This window comes from Kogia breviceps, chromosome 3 (assembly GCF_026419965.1).
Source record: "Kogia breviceps isolate mKogBre1 chromosome 3, mKogBre1 haplotype 1, whole genome shotgun sequence".
Taxonomy (NCBI): Eukaryota; Metazoa; Chordata; class Mammalia; order Artiodactyla; family Physeteridae; genus Kogia; species Kogia breviceps.
The window spans coordinates 67,109,952-67,129,095 of record NC_081312.1 but is presented as its reverse complement, the minus strand read 5'-3'; the positions used below and the strand labels follow the sequence as shown (position 1 = coordinate 67,129,095).

The 19,144-nt window shown below is 41.9% G+C and overlaps 2 protein-coding genes across 5 annotated transcripts in view; both read left to right on the top strand.

The window, feature by feature from the left end:
* NUBPL (NUBP iron-sulfur cluster assembly factor, mitochondrial) overlaps positions 1-19,144 on the top strand; it is a 530,407-nt gene that overhangs the window by 468,971 nt on the left and 42,292 nt on the right. The gene's annotated exons all lie outside the window — the stretch shown is intronic.
* LOC131752671 (malate dehydrogenase, mitochondrial-like) lies at positions 8,922-9,974 on the top strand. 2 transcript variants are annotated; one of them, XM_067030683.1, is made up of 2 exons: positions 8,922-9,350; positions 9,477-9,974. In XM_067030683.1, exons 1-2 carry the CDS (start codon positions 8,922-8,924, stop codon positions 9,936-9,938), a joined length of 891 nt encoding a protein of 296 aa, XP_066886784.1. In that variant the 3' UTR covers positions 9,939-9,974. The 2 variants fall into 2 exon arrangements, with proteins under 2 accessions (XP_066886784.1, XP_058913211.2); XM_059057228.2 differs by having other exon boundaries at positions 8,922-9,974.

Here is a 19,144-nt window from a genome sequence, read left to right as displayed (position 1 = left end):
ATCCATTAGATTTTGATCCTCATAATTCTGAGATTCAGAGCAGGGGAAACTGAGGCCCACGGGGACTATTACTTGCTGAGGGCCACAGAGCAGTGGTGACTGGCCCTGTGTCTGCTGAATGCATTCATGGGCTTCTATAAGGGTCACTGTCCCGTTGCTTATGGCTGCCTGCTTTCCGTAGAATGCTGAGGGCAACAGTCTCCCAGGAACACCATCAGGGTCCATGCAGGCCTCAGTCTACTTAGCTTAGGGTTCTCAGTAGTAAAATCTTGAGATCAGAAAGGAAAACAAATCCTGGGCTTGACAAGAGACTTTAAAAGGACATGAGAGAGATTAATTACACACCTTTCAAGAGCTTAGCCTCCAGCATCTGAGCCAAACAGAATGACTGTCACCTGCCAGTCCCTTTGCTGTGAATTTAGTTGTCTCAGTTTGCTCCCTCTCCAAGTTCAAGCAGTCCTCCCTACTGGTAAGAGAAGCAAACTCCCTAATACAGCATTTCTGGTCTCTGCCCAGGACCTGCCACACAGGCTGCCCTTGTCAGATCTAGAATCTGCCCAAGACAAAAAAAAAAAAAAAAAAAAAAAGCTTGTGTGACTTTTGATTCCACATGAACTGTAAAGTCTTTAACACATGTCATGATTTTTAAGACATTTTTGGGTAAAACTAAATGATTAAAAATCAATCAAATAAAAAATTGAAATGAACCTCCTACTGCCTTTGAAGGGGAATGTAGGAGATAAAAGAGCATTCTTGGAGAAGGAGGAGGATAGTATTTGGGAGGTCAATGGCCGGATCCTTCTAGAAGCTGTCCCTTGAGTGATTTCTGCTGAATGGGGAGTAGATCAGACGATACCTGCATCACACCGTAGGTGAGTGGAGCTGGGGAGGGCATTGGCTCAACCAGTAGAAAAGCCAGAGACTTAGGAACTGTTGACCTGGCTTGTAAAGATGATCTGAGATCATCGGACTCCTCTATGGGTAAACTGTGACTGAGAGAGTTGATGGAGGTAAGGGAGTAAACTCAGACCCAGAACTGTCACGTGGCCCAGTACAAGCTGAAGTGATGAGGAAATCAGGAATCTCCGAGGAGGGGAGAAGTGAAGCGTGGTCATGATGGAGTGCTGGAGTCAAGGTCTTCCCAGCCCTGCCATTGAGGTCCTGGCCACCTGCTCCAGTTCTTGCCTCCAGGACACCCAGCCCCAACAAGTAACCTACCAACATTCCTATTGTTGGGTTTCTGTAAGACTCCTTCTTATTAAGGCAAATCCCCTTTACTTGAGATTGCTTGAGTGTCTGTTCCTATCAACCAGAGGAGTGATCCTAAAACACATGTTCATCTATTTGCTCATTCACTCAACCAATATTTATTTTTAAGTTCTGGGGATCCATTGCTCTTGCCATGAGCAAGACGAAGCTACTGCTCCTGTGGGCTTATGTTCTAATCAGGGTCGGGGAGGGATAAAGAGGCTAAACAGATAAACAAGTGAATATATACTATATCAGATGCTGGTAATTACAACGGAAGAATGTGGAGGAAATGACAGGAGTCCTCACTGATAAGGTATCATCTGAGTGGAGACCTTAGGAGGTGGGAGAGCCAGTCCCACAAATATCTGGGGGGAGCATTCCAGGCCCAGAGTACAGTGAATGCAAAGGAAGCACATGTTTGCTGTGTCTGAGTATCAGCCACGGGACTCGAGTGGCTGGGCTGAGTGAGTGAGGGTGAGAGCCACAGAAGATGGATCAGAGTTTCCAATTATTCATTCAATAATCTTTATTGAACTCTACTGTGTGCTAGGTCTCCTGAAAGTTCTAGAATTAGGAATTAGGGTACAAATGTCTTTTGTCTTCAAAGGATCCCAGTTTCACTCCAGCCATCTGACACTAAAATAATCTGCAGCTTGTATTTTCCATACTCGAAAATGAAACAAATATATTAGGAGAGATATAGCGGTCAAGTAATTTGCTTACTTCCTCGGACGAGTATAACGCATGGAAAAAGATACAGAACTGCAGGGTTGAAACAAGGCTTTAAAGTTTTATTCATCTACTTCTTCCCCTGCCTCCACAGTGGGGTTGGGGGGTGCGGGTGTGCTCCCAAGTTGCCCCAGAAATGCAGCACCCCCTCTCCTAAGCTTTGGAGAGATTCCAGTGCGGACTTCCCAAAGCTGTCTTTGGAAATGCCTTCTACAAACCCAACCCTGAACTTGTGCAGTGCTGCATGAAAACATAAAGGCTTTCCCCACAAGGTACTGCTGCTACCAAAAATGTTACCAGGTGACCCAATTCCTTCATTCAAATGTTATTTTTAGTGAATGTCAGATAAAGGAAGAGTATCATTATGAAGCTGAGAACAAATCCCCTGAACACGCCTCCTCTTTTCATCTGTACCACCCATGGAGGACAAGAGTGACACCTGGCCAGTCTCCTCTCTCTCTCTCTCTCTCTCTCTCTCTCTCTCTCTCTCTCTCTCAAGATGATATCTGACCAGATCCCAAAGTAGTCATGCTTCAGCCAAAAGATGAGTCTGCCTTTTCTCTTCCAAAGAAAATCAAAACTGTCCCCCATTTAAGTTCCTAAATGCATAATAACTCTGCTAAGTAATGGACCTGAATATAATTTACCATTTCCCAGAGACAGAAATAACATTAATAACTATCATTTGGATACATCTGCTCCTCAGATTTACAATCAATCTAAAAGATTGTATATTTGTTTCTGTGTCTTCTATGAAAAGTCTAAATGTTGATCTGTGCTCCCTTAAAGAAAATGCATGAAAATGAAGTATTACTAAATCTCCCATCCTGCTCTCATTATAGACAAATCACTATCACTCTTGTGTTTGCTGTACTGCTGTTGATGGCGCTGTGTGTGTGTACATGTGTGTATGTATATATTGTGTGTGCAGTTGTGTGTGTTGGGGTGTGTGTGAATGTGTGTGTGTGTGTGTGTGTGTGTGTGTGTGTGATAGTGTATGTGTGTAGGGTTTGGACCATCCACATTAGAAATCTGCCTTCTGTTTGTCCCAGTGAATTTCCATTTTCTATTCCTTTCTTCTTGCAAGCCAAGAAAGGCAAAAAAGAAAGTTTGCTCAATTGTCAGAAACACAGATTCTTGCCATCTGTTTACTAGGGTACAAAAAATGGAATTGCTCAAGATAACACTTAGGATTTGATGAGAGCAACTGGTTTCTTTGGATGAAGTGCAGTGCTAACGTGACCAGGGCACAGGTTCAATCCCTTATGGACCACCTCGAGTCACACACAGATGAAACTTGGCTTCATAGTGTTTCTACCTCCTGAACCTTGACCAGTTGTCCTTTCAGTGTTCACTGTTGCTGACAAATAGGAAACCACATGCAGTGAGTAGAGAGCTCCATGAAAATTACTACAGAGGAAATAGCTCAAAGAGCTGGCCCTGCCAATGGGAAATACCATCTATATGACATAATGACTAAATGACAGAATATTGCCAACACTTGGTGCTTATGTAAATGTAAAGAGCTCAACATCTGTACACTGATGTCTGTTTTTTAAGTATGATTAATTTCTTTATAAAACCAGTAGAGCCTAATGATTAAGATCTTAAGCTCCAGAGTCAGAGAAATTTTTTTTGCCTTTTTTTTTAATTTAGTTTTTATTTTATGTTGGGGTATAGTTGATTTTCAATGTTGTGTTAGTTTCAGGTGTACAGCAAAGTGATTCAGTTATGCATATACATGTATCCATTCTTTTGCAAAGTCTTTTCCCATATAGGTTATTACAGAAAATTGAATAGAGTTCCCTGTGCTATACAGTAGGTCCTTGTTGATTATGTATTTTATATATAGTAGTGTGTCTATGTTAATCTCAAACTCTTAGTTTATCCCTTCCCCCAACCTTTCCTTTTTGGTAACCATAAGTTTGTTTCTGAAGTCTGTAAGTCTGTTTCTGTTTTATAAATAAGTTCATTTGTACTATTCTTTTTAGATCTACATATAAGTGATATCTGACTTTTGTCTTTCTCTGACTTACTTCACTTAGTATGATAATCTCTAGGTCCATCCATGTTGCTGCAAATGGCATTTTTAATTCAAAATCCTCCTTCACCTTTTACTAGCTGTGTCATCTTGGACAAATTAATGAACCTCTCTAAGCCTCAATTTCCTATCTGTTAAATAGAGGTTAAATAGTAGCCAGATCATTATTAACAGGATTATATGAGATGCATGTAATACACTTGGCATACTGTCCCCCACAATCAGCATTCAGGAGCTGTTAGCTGTTGTTATTCAGTATTATTTGCATCTGCAGATAATAATGATAGTGCCTACTGCATCAGGCTGTTGCAAGCATTAAATGAGATAATCCAGGTAAAGAGCTTAGTACATGCCTAATTCATAGTAAAGGCTCAATAAATGGAGGCCTCCATAATAGTGATAATGATGACAATGACCAGAGGGGTGAAGTGACTATCTCAAATTTACATAGTTGGTTAGTGGGTGAGTGGGAAATAGAATCTGAGTGCAGTGTCACTTCTGTACTATGCCTCTATATTAAAATGTCAGCTAAGGGGACTTCCCTGGTGGTCCAGTGGCTAAGGCTCCACACTCCCAATGCAGGGGGCCCAAGTTCGATCCCTGGTCAGGGAACTAGATCCCACATGACGCAACTAAGAGTTCGCATGCCACAACTAAGAGTCCACATGCCACGACGAAGATCCCACGTGCTGCAACTAAGACCTGGTGCAGCTAAATGAATAAATAATTTTTTTTTTAATGTGAGCTAAGAACTGGTAATGAACATAATTCCTCCTGAACCTTAATTTCTGTCACCTTAGCACCAGTAGACAGCTTCTTAATATTTGAAAAGGTTGTTTCTCTTTACTTTGGGGAATCCACATTTTTCTAGAACCACATTTCAAACAAAAGTCTCTTGTCCCGTCTTTCATATCATAAATTAATCAGCTTTTCAATTTTCAATAAATTCAATGGCCATTTTTCATAGGGAAAAAGTTTATCACTTCTGGAGAACAGTAGAGAACAACAAAGTCAGTCTAAGACGAGATTCGAAACAACAAATTCCTATGTATCATAGAAATCCAGAGTCACTTATAAATAGCAGAAATGACAGATTGTAAACATGCCAGTGTGAAATCCTCAAATGCCAAGGGTCTACCCTCCCCATTCATTTCCCAAGATATTGTTCTAGGAAAAATCTTTGGAGAATTTGGAGAAAAGCCTGAAATAGTTTCAAAGAACATTAGCTTTAAACTATCTCTTGGTATGCAAGTTTCTTACAAGTTCAGATTTAATCAAACTCATTTTAAAAATTTAAATAAAAAGATATGATAAAGAACGCCTATTATCATAGTCGATGTTAGAGAAAGAGTTGTTTTAATCTCACTAATCCATCATGATAGTTGAGATAGTTGCAGCTGGGAAAAGCACATTTCTTCAGTGACCTGAAAGATTTTTCTTTTCTTCAACAAATCTCATTTGGAATTTTAGATTTCGTCATAATTTCTTATATTTAATTATTATTACTTTAGATTCAGACCAATTAATTGTTACTTCAGATTCAAGCATTTTTCAAAAGCTATTCTACCTATACTAAGCTGGGTCTTATAGGAGGGCAAGAATAGATTTCATAGGTGGTAAATCTGCGCCTAAATGTCTCTGAGTATTATGGGAATAGACATATTTCTCATTTTGTTCTCAGTAGAATCTTTCTCTCATATTTCATGATAATGAAAAGTATTCAAGGCATTATAAAGAATGGGAGAGGAGGAGAATGGGAAGGGTTGAATGAGAAATCAAGACTTGAGTGGTATCAGATACCAATGAAGTATGTAGCCCGATGGTTGTTTCTTACTATGATTAGATGTCATGGGAGATAAAAAATGAAACCCATTCCTCATGTGCACGGTGCACCCCACACTATCCAAACTTTCCTAGAGTTTGGGTAGAGAAGGAGGTAGGAGGTGACACCCCTGCTCTTGATTTCTGCTTCCAGTGGAGTAGTTTATGGTTCATCTGAGCACCTACGTGTGTATTTCTTACTAACTTGGTACTTTCCCACACATAAAACTCAGCACCTTTCACTGCTTGGCACAAAGCAAGTAAAACAACAAAAAGGTCTCACTTGTGACCCTTGTGTGTACAGCAGACTTTATATAAATATGGGGAGATGAAGGGATTTTATAACCCTGAAACATAACTTCAAATTGAATTTAATACACCCCTGAGTTTAAACATCTCTGCTCCTGCCTCCTGAAATGTTTAACCCTCTCCTCTTCCCTTTCTCTCCCCTCTTAAAAGCTAATTTCTTCCATTTGCTTATGTATAACCATTTAGCTTTTCCTTTGTTCTGCCTTGCCCTTCCAGATGCTGTATTTAGTCTGTGTAAATGGCCCATCGATGTTTTTTATGCATTCATTTTTTTCCAACAAATATTTATTGAGCACCTATTATGTGCCCACCACTGAGCTAGGCACTGGGTATCCAAAGAGAAGTAAAAGAGATATAGTTCCTATCCTCATGGAACTTAGCAGTCAGTTCTCTACACAAAAGGAATTCTGGTAGCAAAGGTTCTGAAAGTAATTCTTTTTAAATCTCACTACATTATAAATTGGCATCTGGACTTCCTAATTCATCATATCATCCAATATTCTGTCATCGTGATCATAATTTGGAAATTTGCTAAACCCTCGTGGGAACATGGCAGTGGGCTATTCATGTCCCAAGTAAGTTTTAGTACTTTAAAGTCAACAAAAGGTGAACAGGTCCAGAGAGATATTTAAGATGCTAAATCCACTCCTCCACTCCTCCTCTTTCTCCTCCTTCTCTTCCTCCTCCTTCTCACCTCGTCTGGTCTCTGCACTCCCACTCCGGAACCCGCAGCCTTCCCCAGCCCATGCCAGGGACTCGGACCCCGCACCCTGAGAGTCTTTCTTAATGGATGTGGTGGCTCGAAGCACCATGACCCGGAGGAGCAGGTTGAAAAAATCCGATAGCAGCACCACTCTGACAAGCTTCAACCTCAGACAGGAGGAAGACAAAATGTAAAAAGCCAACGTCTGCTTCTGGGTCAGCTGAGGGCCGGACACCGGAGAGGAGGTGCACTGGCCCTGAGTGACAGGCAGAGCCCCAATGACGTTGGAACAGCCCTGGGGCTGAGTGGAGGTGAACAACAGGCTCAGGGAGATTTGGGCTGTGCCTGGGTTCACAACCAGCAAATGCCTGAGGCATCACTTCATCCAGTTCTTCTAACTTTAAACCCTTCTGCTCTCTCAAGTGTCGGATGCCTGCCACAGCCATGTGGCTGACAGGGTCTTGCTGCTACGGCTGGGTGTCAGGCTTGAACCTCTGAGGTGGGAGATCCAAGTTCAGGACATTGGACCACCAGAGACTTCCAGGCCCCACGTAATATCAATTGGTGAGAGTTCTACCAGAGACCTCCGTCTCAACGCTAAGATCCAGCTCCACTCAATGACCAGCGAGCTCCATTGCTGGACACCCCATGCCAAACAACTAGCAAGACAGGAACACAACCCCACCCGTTAGCAGAGAGGCTGCCTAAAAACATAATAAGGTCACAGACACCCCAAAACACACCACTGGACGTGGTCCTGCCCACCAGAAAGACATGACCCAGCCTCATCCAACACAACACAGACACCAGTCCCATCCACCAGTAAGCCTACAGAACTCACTGAACCAACCTTACCCACTGGGGACAGATACCAAACACAACGGGAACTATGAACCTGCAGCCTGTGAAAAGGAGACCCCAAACACAGTAAGTTAAGCAAAATGAGAAGACAGAGAAAACACAGCAGATGAAGGAGCAAGGTAAAAGCATTCTCCAGGATAGATTATATCTTGGGTCACAAATCAAGCCTTGGTAAATTGAAGAAAATTGAAATAGTATCAAGTATCTTTTCTGACCACAGTGCTATGAGACTAGATATCAATTACAGGAAAAAAAACTGTGAAAGATACAAATACATGGAGGCTAAACAATACGCTACTAAATAACCAAGAGATCACTGAAGAAATCAAAGAGGAAATCAAAAAATATCTAGAAACAAATGACAATGAAAACACAACGACCCAAAACCTATGGGATGCAGTAAAAGCAGTCTAATAGGGAAGTTTATAGCAATACAATCCTACCTCAAGAAACAAGAAAAATCTCAAATAATCAACCTAACCTTATACCTAAAGCAATTAGAGAAAGAAGAGCAAAAAACCCCCAAAGTTAGCAGAAGGAAAGAAATCATAAAGATCAGATCAGAAGTAAATGAGGGCTTCCCTGGTGGCGCAGTGGTTGAGAGTCCACCTGCCAATGCAGGGGACGTGGATTCGTGCCCCGGTCCAGGAGGATCCCACATGCTGCGGAGTGACTAAGCCCGTGGGCCATGGCTGCTGGGCCTGTGTGTCCGGAGCCTGTGCTCCACAATGGGAGAGGCCACAACAGTGAGAGGCCCAGGTACCACAAAAAAAAAAAAAAAAAAAAGAAGAAGTAAATGAGAAAGAAATGATGGCAAAGATTAATAAAACTAAAAGCTGGTACTTTGAGAAGATAAACAAAATTGATAAACCATCAGCCAGACTCATCAAGAAAAAAAGGGAGAAGACTCAAATCAATAGAATTAGAAATGAAAAAGGAGAAGTAACAACTGACACTGCAGAAATACAAAGGATCATGAGAGATTACTACAAGCAACTCTATGCCAATAAAATGGACAACCTGGAAGAAATGGACAAATTCTTAGAAAAGCACAACCTTCCAGCACTGAACCAGGAAAAAATAGAAAATATAAACAGACCAATCACAAGCATTGAAAATCCAACTGTGATTAAAAATCTTTCAACAGAGTCACTGTCCTGCTGCCAGCTCCTTCGCAGGCCAGTCCGCGCCCCACCCATCTCAGCCATGCTCTCCTCCCTCGCCCGGCCTGCCAGTGCCACTCTCTGCTGCAGCTTCAGCACCTTGGCCCAGAACAATGCTAAAGTAGCCGTGCTGGAGGCTTCCAGAGGAATCGGGCAGCCGCTTTCACTTCTCCTGAAGAACAGCCCCTTGGTGAGCCACCTGACCCTCTACGATATTGCTCATACACCCAGAGTGGCTGCCAATCTGAGCCACATAGAGACCAGAGCGACAGTAAAAGGCTACCTCGGACCTGAGCAGCTGCCAGACTGCCTGAAGGGCTGCAATGTGGTGGTAATTCCAGTGGGAGTCCCAAGAAAACCAAGCATGACCCGGGATGACCTTTTCAACACTAACACCACGATTGTGGCCACCCTGACTGTTGCCTGTGCTCAGCACTGCCCCAAGGCCGTGATCTGCATCATTTCAAATCTGGTTAACTCCACCATTCCAATCACAGCAGAAGTTTTCAAGAAACACGGAGTATACAACCCCAATAAAATATTTGGGGTGACAACCCTGGACATTGTCCAAGCCAACACTTTTGTTGCAGAACTGAAGGGTTTGGACCCAGCTTGCGTCAACGTTCCTGTCATTGGCGGCCATGCTGGGAAGGCCATCATCCCCCTGATCTTGCAGTGCACCCCCAACGTGGACTTCCCCCAGAACCAGCTGACCACCCTCATTGGGCGGATCCAGAAGGCCATCATGGAGGTGGTGAAGGCTAAGGCCGGAGCAGGCTCTGCCACCCTATCCATGGCATATGCTGGAGCCCGGTTTGTCTTCTCCCTCTTGGATGCGGTGAACGGAAAGGAAGGAGTTGTCAAATGTTCCTTCATTAAGTCCCAAGGAACGGACTGTCCATATTTCTCCATACCATTGCCGCTGGGGAAAAAGGGCATCGAGAAGAATCTAGGCATTGGCAAAATCTCCCCTTTCGAAGAGAAGAAGATCGCTGAGGCCATTCCTGAGCTGAAAGCCTCCATCAAGAAAGGAGAGGAGTTTGTAAAGAACATGAAGTGAGAAGGCGGTTAGCGATCAGACCGTCTCCATAACTTATTAAGGTGTCGTGTTGCTGTAAAGCCACTTCAGACACCATGGTCTTCTCAGTTTGCTTTGATGATGAGTATTGTATTAGCGAACTACCCCTTCCAAATCTTGGGTCAGTCTGTTAGTGCATCAATAAAACCAGGCTTTGAAAAAAAAAATCATCCAACACACAAAAGCCCAGGACCAGATGGATTCATAGGCAAATTTTATCAAACATTTAGAGAAGAGCTAACACCTATCCTTCTCAAACTCTTTCAAAATATAGCAGAGGGAGGAACACTCCCAAACTCATTCTATGAGGCTACCATCACCCTGATAGCAAGACCAGACAAAGATGTCACAAAAAAAGAAAACTACAGGCCAATATCACTGATGAACATAGATGCAAAAATCCTCAACAAAATACTAGCGAACAGAATCCAGCAGCACATTAAAAGGATCATACACCATGATCAAATGGGGTTTATCCCAGGAATGCAAGGATTCTTCAATATACACAAATCAATCAATGTAATATACCATATTAACACACCGAAGGATAAAAACCATACGATTATCTCAGTAGATGCAGAAAAAGCTTTCAACAAAATTCAACACCCATTTATGATAAAAATTCTCCAGAAAGTAGGCATAGAGGGAACTTACCTCAACATAATAAAGGCCATATATGACAAACCCACAGCCAACATTGTTCTCAATGGAAAAACTAAAACCATTTCCACTAAGATCAGGAACAAGACAAGGTTGCCTTCTCTCACCATTATTATTTAACATTGTTTTGGAAGTTTTAGCCACAGCAATCAGAGACGAAAAAGAAATAAAAGGAATCCAAATCGGAAAAGAAGAAGTAAAGCTGTCACTGTTTGCAGATGACATGATACTATACATAGAGAATCCTAAAGATGCTACCAGAAAACTACTGGAGCTAATCAATGAATTTGGTAAAGTAGCAGGATACAAAATTAATGCACAGAAATCTCTGGCATTCCTATAAACTAATGATGAAAAATCTGAAACAGAAATTAAGGAAACACTCCCATTTACCACTGAAAGAATAAGAATAAAATACCTAGGAATAAACCTACCTAAGGAGACAAAAGACCTGTATGCAGAAAACTATAAGACATTGATGAAAGAAATTAAAGATGATGCAAACAGATGGAGAGATATACCATATTCTTGGATTGGAAGAATCAACATTGTGATAATGACTGTACTACCCAAAGCAATCTACAGATTCAATGCAATCCCTATCAAACTACCAATGGCATTTTTCACAGAACTAGAATAAAAAATTTCACAATTTGTATTGAAACACAAAAGACCCCGAATAGCCAAAGCAATCTTGAGAAAGAAAAATGGAGCTGGAAGAATCAGGCTCCCAGACTTCAGACTATACTACAAAGCTACAGTAATCAAGACAGTATGGTACTGGCAAAAAGTCAGAAATATAGATCAACGGAACAGGATAGAAAGCCCAGAGGTAAACCCACGCACATATGGTTACCTTATCTTTGATAAAGGATGCAAGAATATACAATGGAGAAAAGACAGCCTCTTCAATAAGTGGTGCTGGGAAAACTGGACAGCTACATGTAAAAGAGTGAAATTAGAACACTTCTAACACCATATACAAAAATAAACTCAAAATGGATTAAAGACCTTAATGCAAGGCCAGACACTATAAAACTCTTAGAGGAAAACGTAGGCAGAACACTCTATGACATAAATCACAGCAAGATCCTTTTTGACCCACCTCCTAGAGAAATGGAAAAAAAAACAAAAAATAAACAAATGGGACCTAATGAAACTTAAAAGCTTTTGCACAGCAAAGGAAACCATAAAGAAGACCAAAAGACAACCCTCAGAATGGGAGAAGATATTTATAAATGAAGCAACTGACAAAGGATTAATCTCCAAAATACACAAGCAGCTCATGCAACTCAATATCAAATATCAAACAACCCAATCCAAAAATGGGCGGAAGACCTAAATAGACATTTCTCTAAAGTAGATATACAGATTGCCAACAAACACATGAAAACATGTTCAACATCACTATTTATTACAGAAATGCAAATCAAAACTACAATGAGATATCACCTCACACCAGTCAGAATGGCCATCATCAAAAAATTTACAAACAATAAATGCTGGAGAGGGTGTGGAGAAAAGGGAACCCTCTTGCACTGTTGGTGGGAATGTAAATTGATACAGCCACTATGGAGAACAGTATAGATGTTCCTTAAAAAAGCTAAAAATACAACTCCCATATGACCCAGCAATCCCACTACTGTGCATATACCCTGAGAAAACCATAATTCAAAAAGAGTCATGTAATACAATGTTCACTGCAGCACTGTTTACAATAGCCAGAACATGGAAGCAACCTAAATGTCCATTGACAGATGAATGGATAAAGATGTGACACATATACACAATGGAATATTACTCAGCCATAAAAAGGAATGAAATTGAGTTATTTGTAATGAGGTGGATGGACCTAGAGCCGGTCATACAGAGTGAAGTAAGTCAGAAAGAGAAAAACAAATACCAGATGCTAACGCACATATATGGAATCTAAAAAAACGGTACTGATGCACCTAGTGGCAGGGCAGGAATAAAGACACAGATGTAGGGAACGGACTTGAGGACACAGTGGAGGAAGGGGAAGTAAGTCAGAAAGAGAAAAACAAATACCAGATGCTAACGCACATATATGGAATCTAAAAAAACGGTACTGATGCACCTAGTGGCAGGGCAGGAATAAAGACACAGATGTAGGGAACGGACTTGAGGACACAGTGGAGGAAGGGGAAGCTGGGATGAAGTGAGAGAGTAGCACTGACATATATACACCACCAAATATAAAATGGATGGCTAGTGGGAAGCAGCTGCATAGCACAGGGAGATCAGCTTGGTGCTTTGTGACCTCCTAGAGGGGTGGGATAGAGAAGGTGGGAAGGAGGCTCAAGAGAGAGGGAATATGGGGATATGTGTATACGTATAGCTGATTCACTTTGTTATAAAGCAGAAACTAACACAACATTGTAAAGCAATTATACTCCAATAAAGATATTTTTTTTTTTTTTTTTTTTTTTTTTTTTTGCGGTATGCGGGCCTCTCACTGTTGTGGCCTCTCCCGTTGCGGAGCACAGGCTCCGGACGCACAGGCTCAGCGGCCATGGCTCACGGGCTTAGTTGCTCCGCGGCATGTGGGATCTTCCCGGACCAGGGCACGAACCCGTGTCCCCTGCATTGGCAGGCGGATTCTCAACCACTGCGCCACCAGGGAAGCCCAAAGATATTTTTTAAATAAGTTAAAAAAAATAAAAGATGCTAGATCCAGAGGAGATTATTATGAACCCTCCCTGATGGCCTGGACACTGGCATAGCTGACCTCAGAGCCATCATGAAGATGGAGCAGGAGAAAGAGCCCTGTCATCACCGCCTGCCTTCTTCTTTGGAAAAAAAAAAAAAAATACAAGGGAAGGACCCAGGATGTTCCTAGGAGTATGGGTCAAAATAAACAATGGATTGTGGACGCATGAAAACAGCATTCTTTAAACATGTTTAGTCCTCAAATTAGAGATCCCTGGGACATATGAGAGTGCAACAAGTGTGAGGGCCAGGAGTTTGAATTAACTCAAGGGAGCCCTTTTTCTTCTCTTACAAGTGCCATGCAGGTGTGACTGAAAGCAGCCAACTGGGGACAGCTAGAGACATGCAAAATCAGAGTCTAAGCCAGGAGACTCTGGTACTTGGGGCTGGAAAGAAGGGCAGCAGTCAATGGGCAGATTGTGCTGCCTTCTTATCAGGCCTCACAAGCTAAATAGTGCAAGACTTGTCCAATATGCAGATGGTGAAAGAGCAGATTCTTGTTTTCTACCAGTGGCCTCATAACTACCATCAAGTGAGAAGCAATAGCAACGGGCAGACGGTCGGATTTATTTAGAGCAAGAGGGGTGGAATGGCTCATTTGGGGCCAGGCATCACACAACCAGCCCATACAGCAGCATGCCTGGGTCAGCCCCGCCCAAAAGAACCCAGCTGCTGGCCAGCCTTGGGGCATGGATGTGGTAGGTATAATTTTGTTAAATACAGCAGCTTGTGCTTCTCAAATGTTTCTGCTCAGGCATCCTACCTGCCAGAGCACAGACATGCTACTCCCTGGAAGCCTGGCATTGAGCAAAATACTCACGGCCGTTGGAAGAGTTTATTTCACTCTCTCCTTTTATGTTAAAATTATATTAGAATATTATACTCAATATATTGCTTTTTTTCAGTATAAAACTATTTAAATTACTAGTTAAGTTGCTTTACATGTCCCAACCCCCATTTTCTGGGAAGATGGATTTGTTTTTCCCTTGGCTACCAGTACCAGGCACATGGCTAACTATTTCCCGGAAGGAGGAAGGTGTATATTCTGGTTTGAGAAATAGAGCATAGTGGAAATGAGTAGCAGTGCTGCATATGCTGAGAGAGGAATGAAACTGCTTAAAGGTCATCCCTCCGCACTGCCACCACCATCCCTGCTCCTCCTTTCCATCCTATGTCCTCATGTTGGTGTCATTTGAAAGTCAGTTCCTGCCAATTCTCAGTCATTTAAGTATGATAAACAACCAGATAGCCACCTCCTTAAGAGAGTGAAAAGCTATGCATTATTTAAACCCACTTGTCTCGATCTCTTACAGACAGAATCAACACAGCCTCTGTCCTCTCTGGATAAACCTGTAAGAAATGTTCTGAGACAGAGATGATAAAAAATGTTTGGTCATTAACTTCTTCCTTTTTCATTTGGAGTGGAAATAATGGGCATAAAAGAAGATGTGTAATTTCCATCTTTCCTAAAATAGGATAGAAACTGAGATGAAAGTAAAGTAAAATCTAATCCCTTCTCAACTTCATAATATGGCCACTTTGGCACAGGTAATCCATGTGAGAGAGAATTGAGAGATTCCAGTTCTACCTAAAAATACAGGTCTCCAAAAGTAAAACAGAATGTGGAGGTAAGTATCCAGGTAAAATTCTAGCCAGTTCCTGAATTAATCTAGATTCAGGCGCAAGTGAGATTTTTGCCTGAACTGCCCATGGCAATTGAGATTGTGAGAGGTTGCCCCAAAATGAGAATGTGAATACAACTGTTTGAGACATACCAAGGCCAGAAGAATAATTGACCAATTCCTTGAAAAACTTGGTTGCAGAAGAAAGGAATCATGACTGTGTTCCTCATTCCATTACTTTTCTCCTCTCTAGTTGGCAATGCCACTTGATCCACCCAGTAAAATCTGGAGACATTCCACCAAGTGAGAGAGACCACATTTGCATGTGGTAAACGTCCCAAGGAAATCACAATGTCTGCTAAAGCTGACGAAAAATGGCTGTTCTTTAACCTAGAGATTTGTCTGCAGCTGAGTTCTAGGCTCTCTCACTTTTTTAAATGAAGTGAGAGATCTCATGGCTCAGGGTGGGATTATTTCAGTTTGAAATGTGTCCCACCAAGGGTGGGGCTAGCAGATGAAAATGGTGTCATGAATAGCTGACTTGCCAATATCCTCAGAAAATGAGAACCGGGCAATCAAACTTGAAATCACTTCTGAAATTCCAGCCTTAAAACCGAGAAGAGAGAGTTCATACCCTGTGTTTTGGAAGTTGCCAGTGGGACACTGTATTATCAGGAATTGGAGGTATAAAGGAGGCTCCCAGCCCATGCAGCCTCTTCAGGACAGAGTGGGTAGGGGGCTAGTAACACTTAACACTGTAAAGGTAGTTCTACCAACCCTCACCCAAAAGGTAGCTGGGCAGGTATCAACTTTCCTTTTTCCCTTTTGAAACCAAGCTTTTACTTTCAGAGAGCATTTCCAAGGTAACCAAAGAGATTCTACTCACCTAATTTGACATTATACCCAGGAAAACTCTGGGCTGAAAACCTAGAGCTGCAGATCAAGATTGTGAGGGGTCTGTTCTGAGAGCAGCACTGTTCTAAGTGTGTGTGCAAGAGGTGTGCCAGCCCAGCAGGCCAGTGAGTCAAAACAAGTTATGGAGTCTTAAAAACCACTGGCAAATATTATATGATATTGCTTATATGTAGAATTTAAAAAAAAAAAAAAGGATACAAATGAACTTGTATACAAAACAGAAATAGATCTACAGACATAGGAAAAAAAAAGTTATGGTTACCAAGGGGGGAAGGAGAGAGGGATAAATTAGGAGTTGGGGATTAATATATGCATACTACATATTTAAAATAGATAACTAACAAGGACCTACTGTATAGCACAGGGAACTCTACTCAATAGTTTGTAATAACTTATAAGGGAAAAGAATGTGAAAAAGAATATATGTTTAACTGAATCACTTAGCTGTACACCTGAAACTAACACAACATTGTAAATCACCTATACTTCAATTAAAACGAATTAAAAAAAAACCACTGGCTGGACCAAGGAGAGAAGACTGGGCTGCCTGCTCCAGCTTGCATCCTCTTAGACAGGGCTTGGGCAGCATTGTGAATGGAAGAGCTCCCACTGTCCCCAGCCCCGCTTCCAGAGGGAGTCACATGATGAACAGATTCCCACCGGCTTGTTAATGATTCAGTGTGTGGTTTGTTGTCTTCTCCCAGGAGACAAGGGCAAGGAATCTCTAATGATGGAATTCCACAGATGCTGTTGAGCTGGGAGGGCATGTTGGCTGGGGATGGGGCCTTTTCCTCTTCCCTTGGTCCCCTCCGCCTTCTCTGAATATGGGGTCAGCCCACACTCTCAGCTCCAACCTCCTGTTCTGACTTGGTGTTGGCCGTCTGTTTCCCTGACCCCAGGGGTTGCCAGTCTTGCCTGCTGAGTGTCTGTCCTGTATGAAAGAATTCTGTGAGTCTTTGCAAAGGTAAACAGTTACGTAAGGAAAGATAGACTTACTTTAGTCCTAGATCTTATTGAGTGGAGCCTGCAATACCACATGGGGTATTAAAAAATAATGTGAGGATTTGTGCCGTCTCTTCTCTGTTTGTTCTTCTGAGTCATGCTCTAGTTTAAGCAGCAGGAAAGATGATGACCTTTTTCTTCACTCTAAATTAAAGAGCAACTGATGCCTAATGGAAAATTTTGAGAAAGTTGTCGTTACGAAGCAATTAAATAGCCAGAGAATGTCCTTCAAGGCTTTTTTTTTGGCGGGGGAGAAAGAGAATTTCAGGGTGAGACACCTGGTGTGGGAGGATGAATCAGGAGGTCCAGGGAAGTGTTAGAACCTCAGGGGGACCAACAACAAGCTCCCCTTCATGGCTGTGGTTCTTGGAAATTCCTTGAGATTTTTCTAGACTTTTACCTTGAAGACATGAAGGATACTTTGGACTGTGGGCAGGGCAAGAAAGTTCAAGTTCAGACACTGGAGGATTTTCCTGGCTGTGCTGATAACTTGCTGGGGAAAGGCACATTCCGGTTTCTTCCCTCATGTGGAGGTGATAATTCGTGCCCTATATGAGTCTTATAAAACTGGAGTTCTATAAGAGTATGTGGTCAAGTTTGGGGTGATAATCTAGGCTAAATCTAAAGAAATAATAATAATAATCTAGGCTAAATGCTAAGAAATATGCAGTTAATTCCCAATCTGAAATTGTTGTATTGTTGATTGTTGTTGTGATTCTCTTCCCTGTGCCTGGTTCATGATGCTGCACATGAGGATGTGTTAGGAAAAGGCAGCAGAAGCAGGTCTCATTGTCTATTTAGTTATTGTTCAAAGCCTTTGTGGAGAGGAGGGGGTGGAGACGGCTAATGATACTAAAGAGTATCTAGGAATGTACTGTACAGAAGATGGGTGCTAATTAATCTCCTCCGCTGAAGCTGAAGAGAGAGGGAAAAGGAAACTTGTATTAAAGCAAGAGAGATAGAAGTTAGACATAATAAAGAACTTGCTGTTAATGAGTATTTTAAGTTGCTGGGCAGGGCAAATAAAACCATAATCTTGGCCTTGGCCAATATAGAAAACAATGAAGGGACTTCCTGACGGCCCAGTGGTTAGGACTCTGTGCTTTCACTGCTGAAAAAAGGCAACGAAGTGGGCCAGACTTCCCACAAGGAAAGAGTTCATATCTTCTGAATAAGTTAAGTCTGCTTTCTGGCATAAGCAGGCTTCCTTTCCTCACAAACAGCACTCTAACCTGTGGGCTTGGCAATTTTAGGGTCTCTCCCTTTTTGAAAATGAGAGCCTTTCTCATCACTGTGAAAGTGAACTTACAGTTTCAGGAAAACTATAGATTTCTTAACTGGGAAAGTTATTTTTCCTCCCTCCCTCTCTCTTTCTTTCTTGCTATCTTAAATGTTTTATTCAGTCCGTGATACCACCACAGACACAGACTCTTCCCAGGCGGCTATTTCTGCCTCCCACTATGGAGAATACCAGGTCATATCACTTGTTTTCCATTAAGTCAGAGCTCTCAGAAGCTGCTATTAGGTCATTAACTGCTTTACTAGATGCCAACTCCCAAGTCTTCCTCCTCTTCCCTCCAGTCTGGCTACTTCACTGCACTTCCTTCCTCTTATATGCTCCACTGTCCTTCCTGCTTCCCTATATCCTCCTTTTTTTTTTTTTTTTTTAACCCTTTCTCTCTTCTCCTGAGAGCAAGCGAGCTTCTTCCTTCCTTCCTTTCTTTCTTTCTTTCTTTCATTCGTTCTTTCTTTCGTTCTTTCTTTCCTTTCTTTCTTTTCCTCCCTTTCTTCCCTTCTTCCTTTCTTCCTTTCCCCTTCTAAAACATGTGTACTGTACCTTCCAGAGTCATGATTGGAAAAACTAGATTGCTTCTGGAATCTATAATAGGAAGCTTGGCTGAAAATCACTCCTGTGAGGTCCAGGAAAGCCAGAACAGGCATTCAGATTTGTTTAGTCATTCAACAGATATTTACTGAGCAGCTACTATGTGCCACATCCCTGAGATTAAAGCTCTCAGCAATCTTTAAACTGAGAGATAGTCTTTCTCATCTGACACATAGGCTTAATCGAAGATTAGAAGATGGACTAAAAAGCCCTTGTGTTATTCCCCAGCTCTGTGTTCATAATCAGTGATTATTGCTACAAAAGAGTGCAGCCAGAGCCTTTTACAAATGTTGCAAACATCCCAATGGCCATACGGGTTCGCCTTGGAATGTCACTAGGATTATGGGTGCTAATTAGTTTCCTTTTTCCCAGCC

What these genes read in the sequence shown, in the direction of transcription:
- LOC131752671 (XM_059057228.2), top strand. Translation starts at nt 8,922, where the DNA reads ATGCTCTCCTCCCTCGCCCGGCCTGCCAGTGCCACTCTCTGCTGCAGC.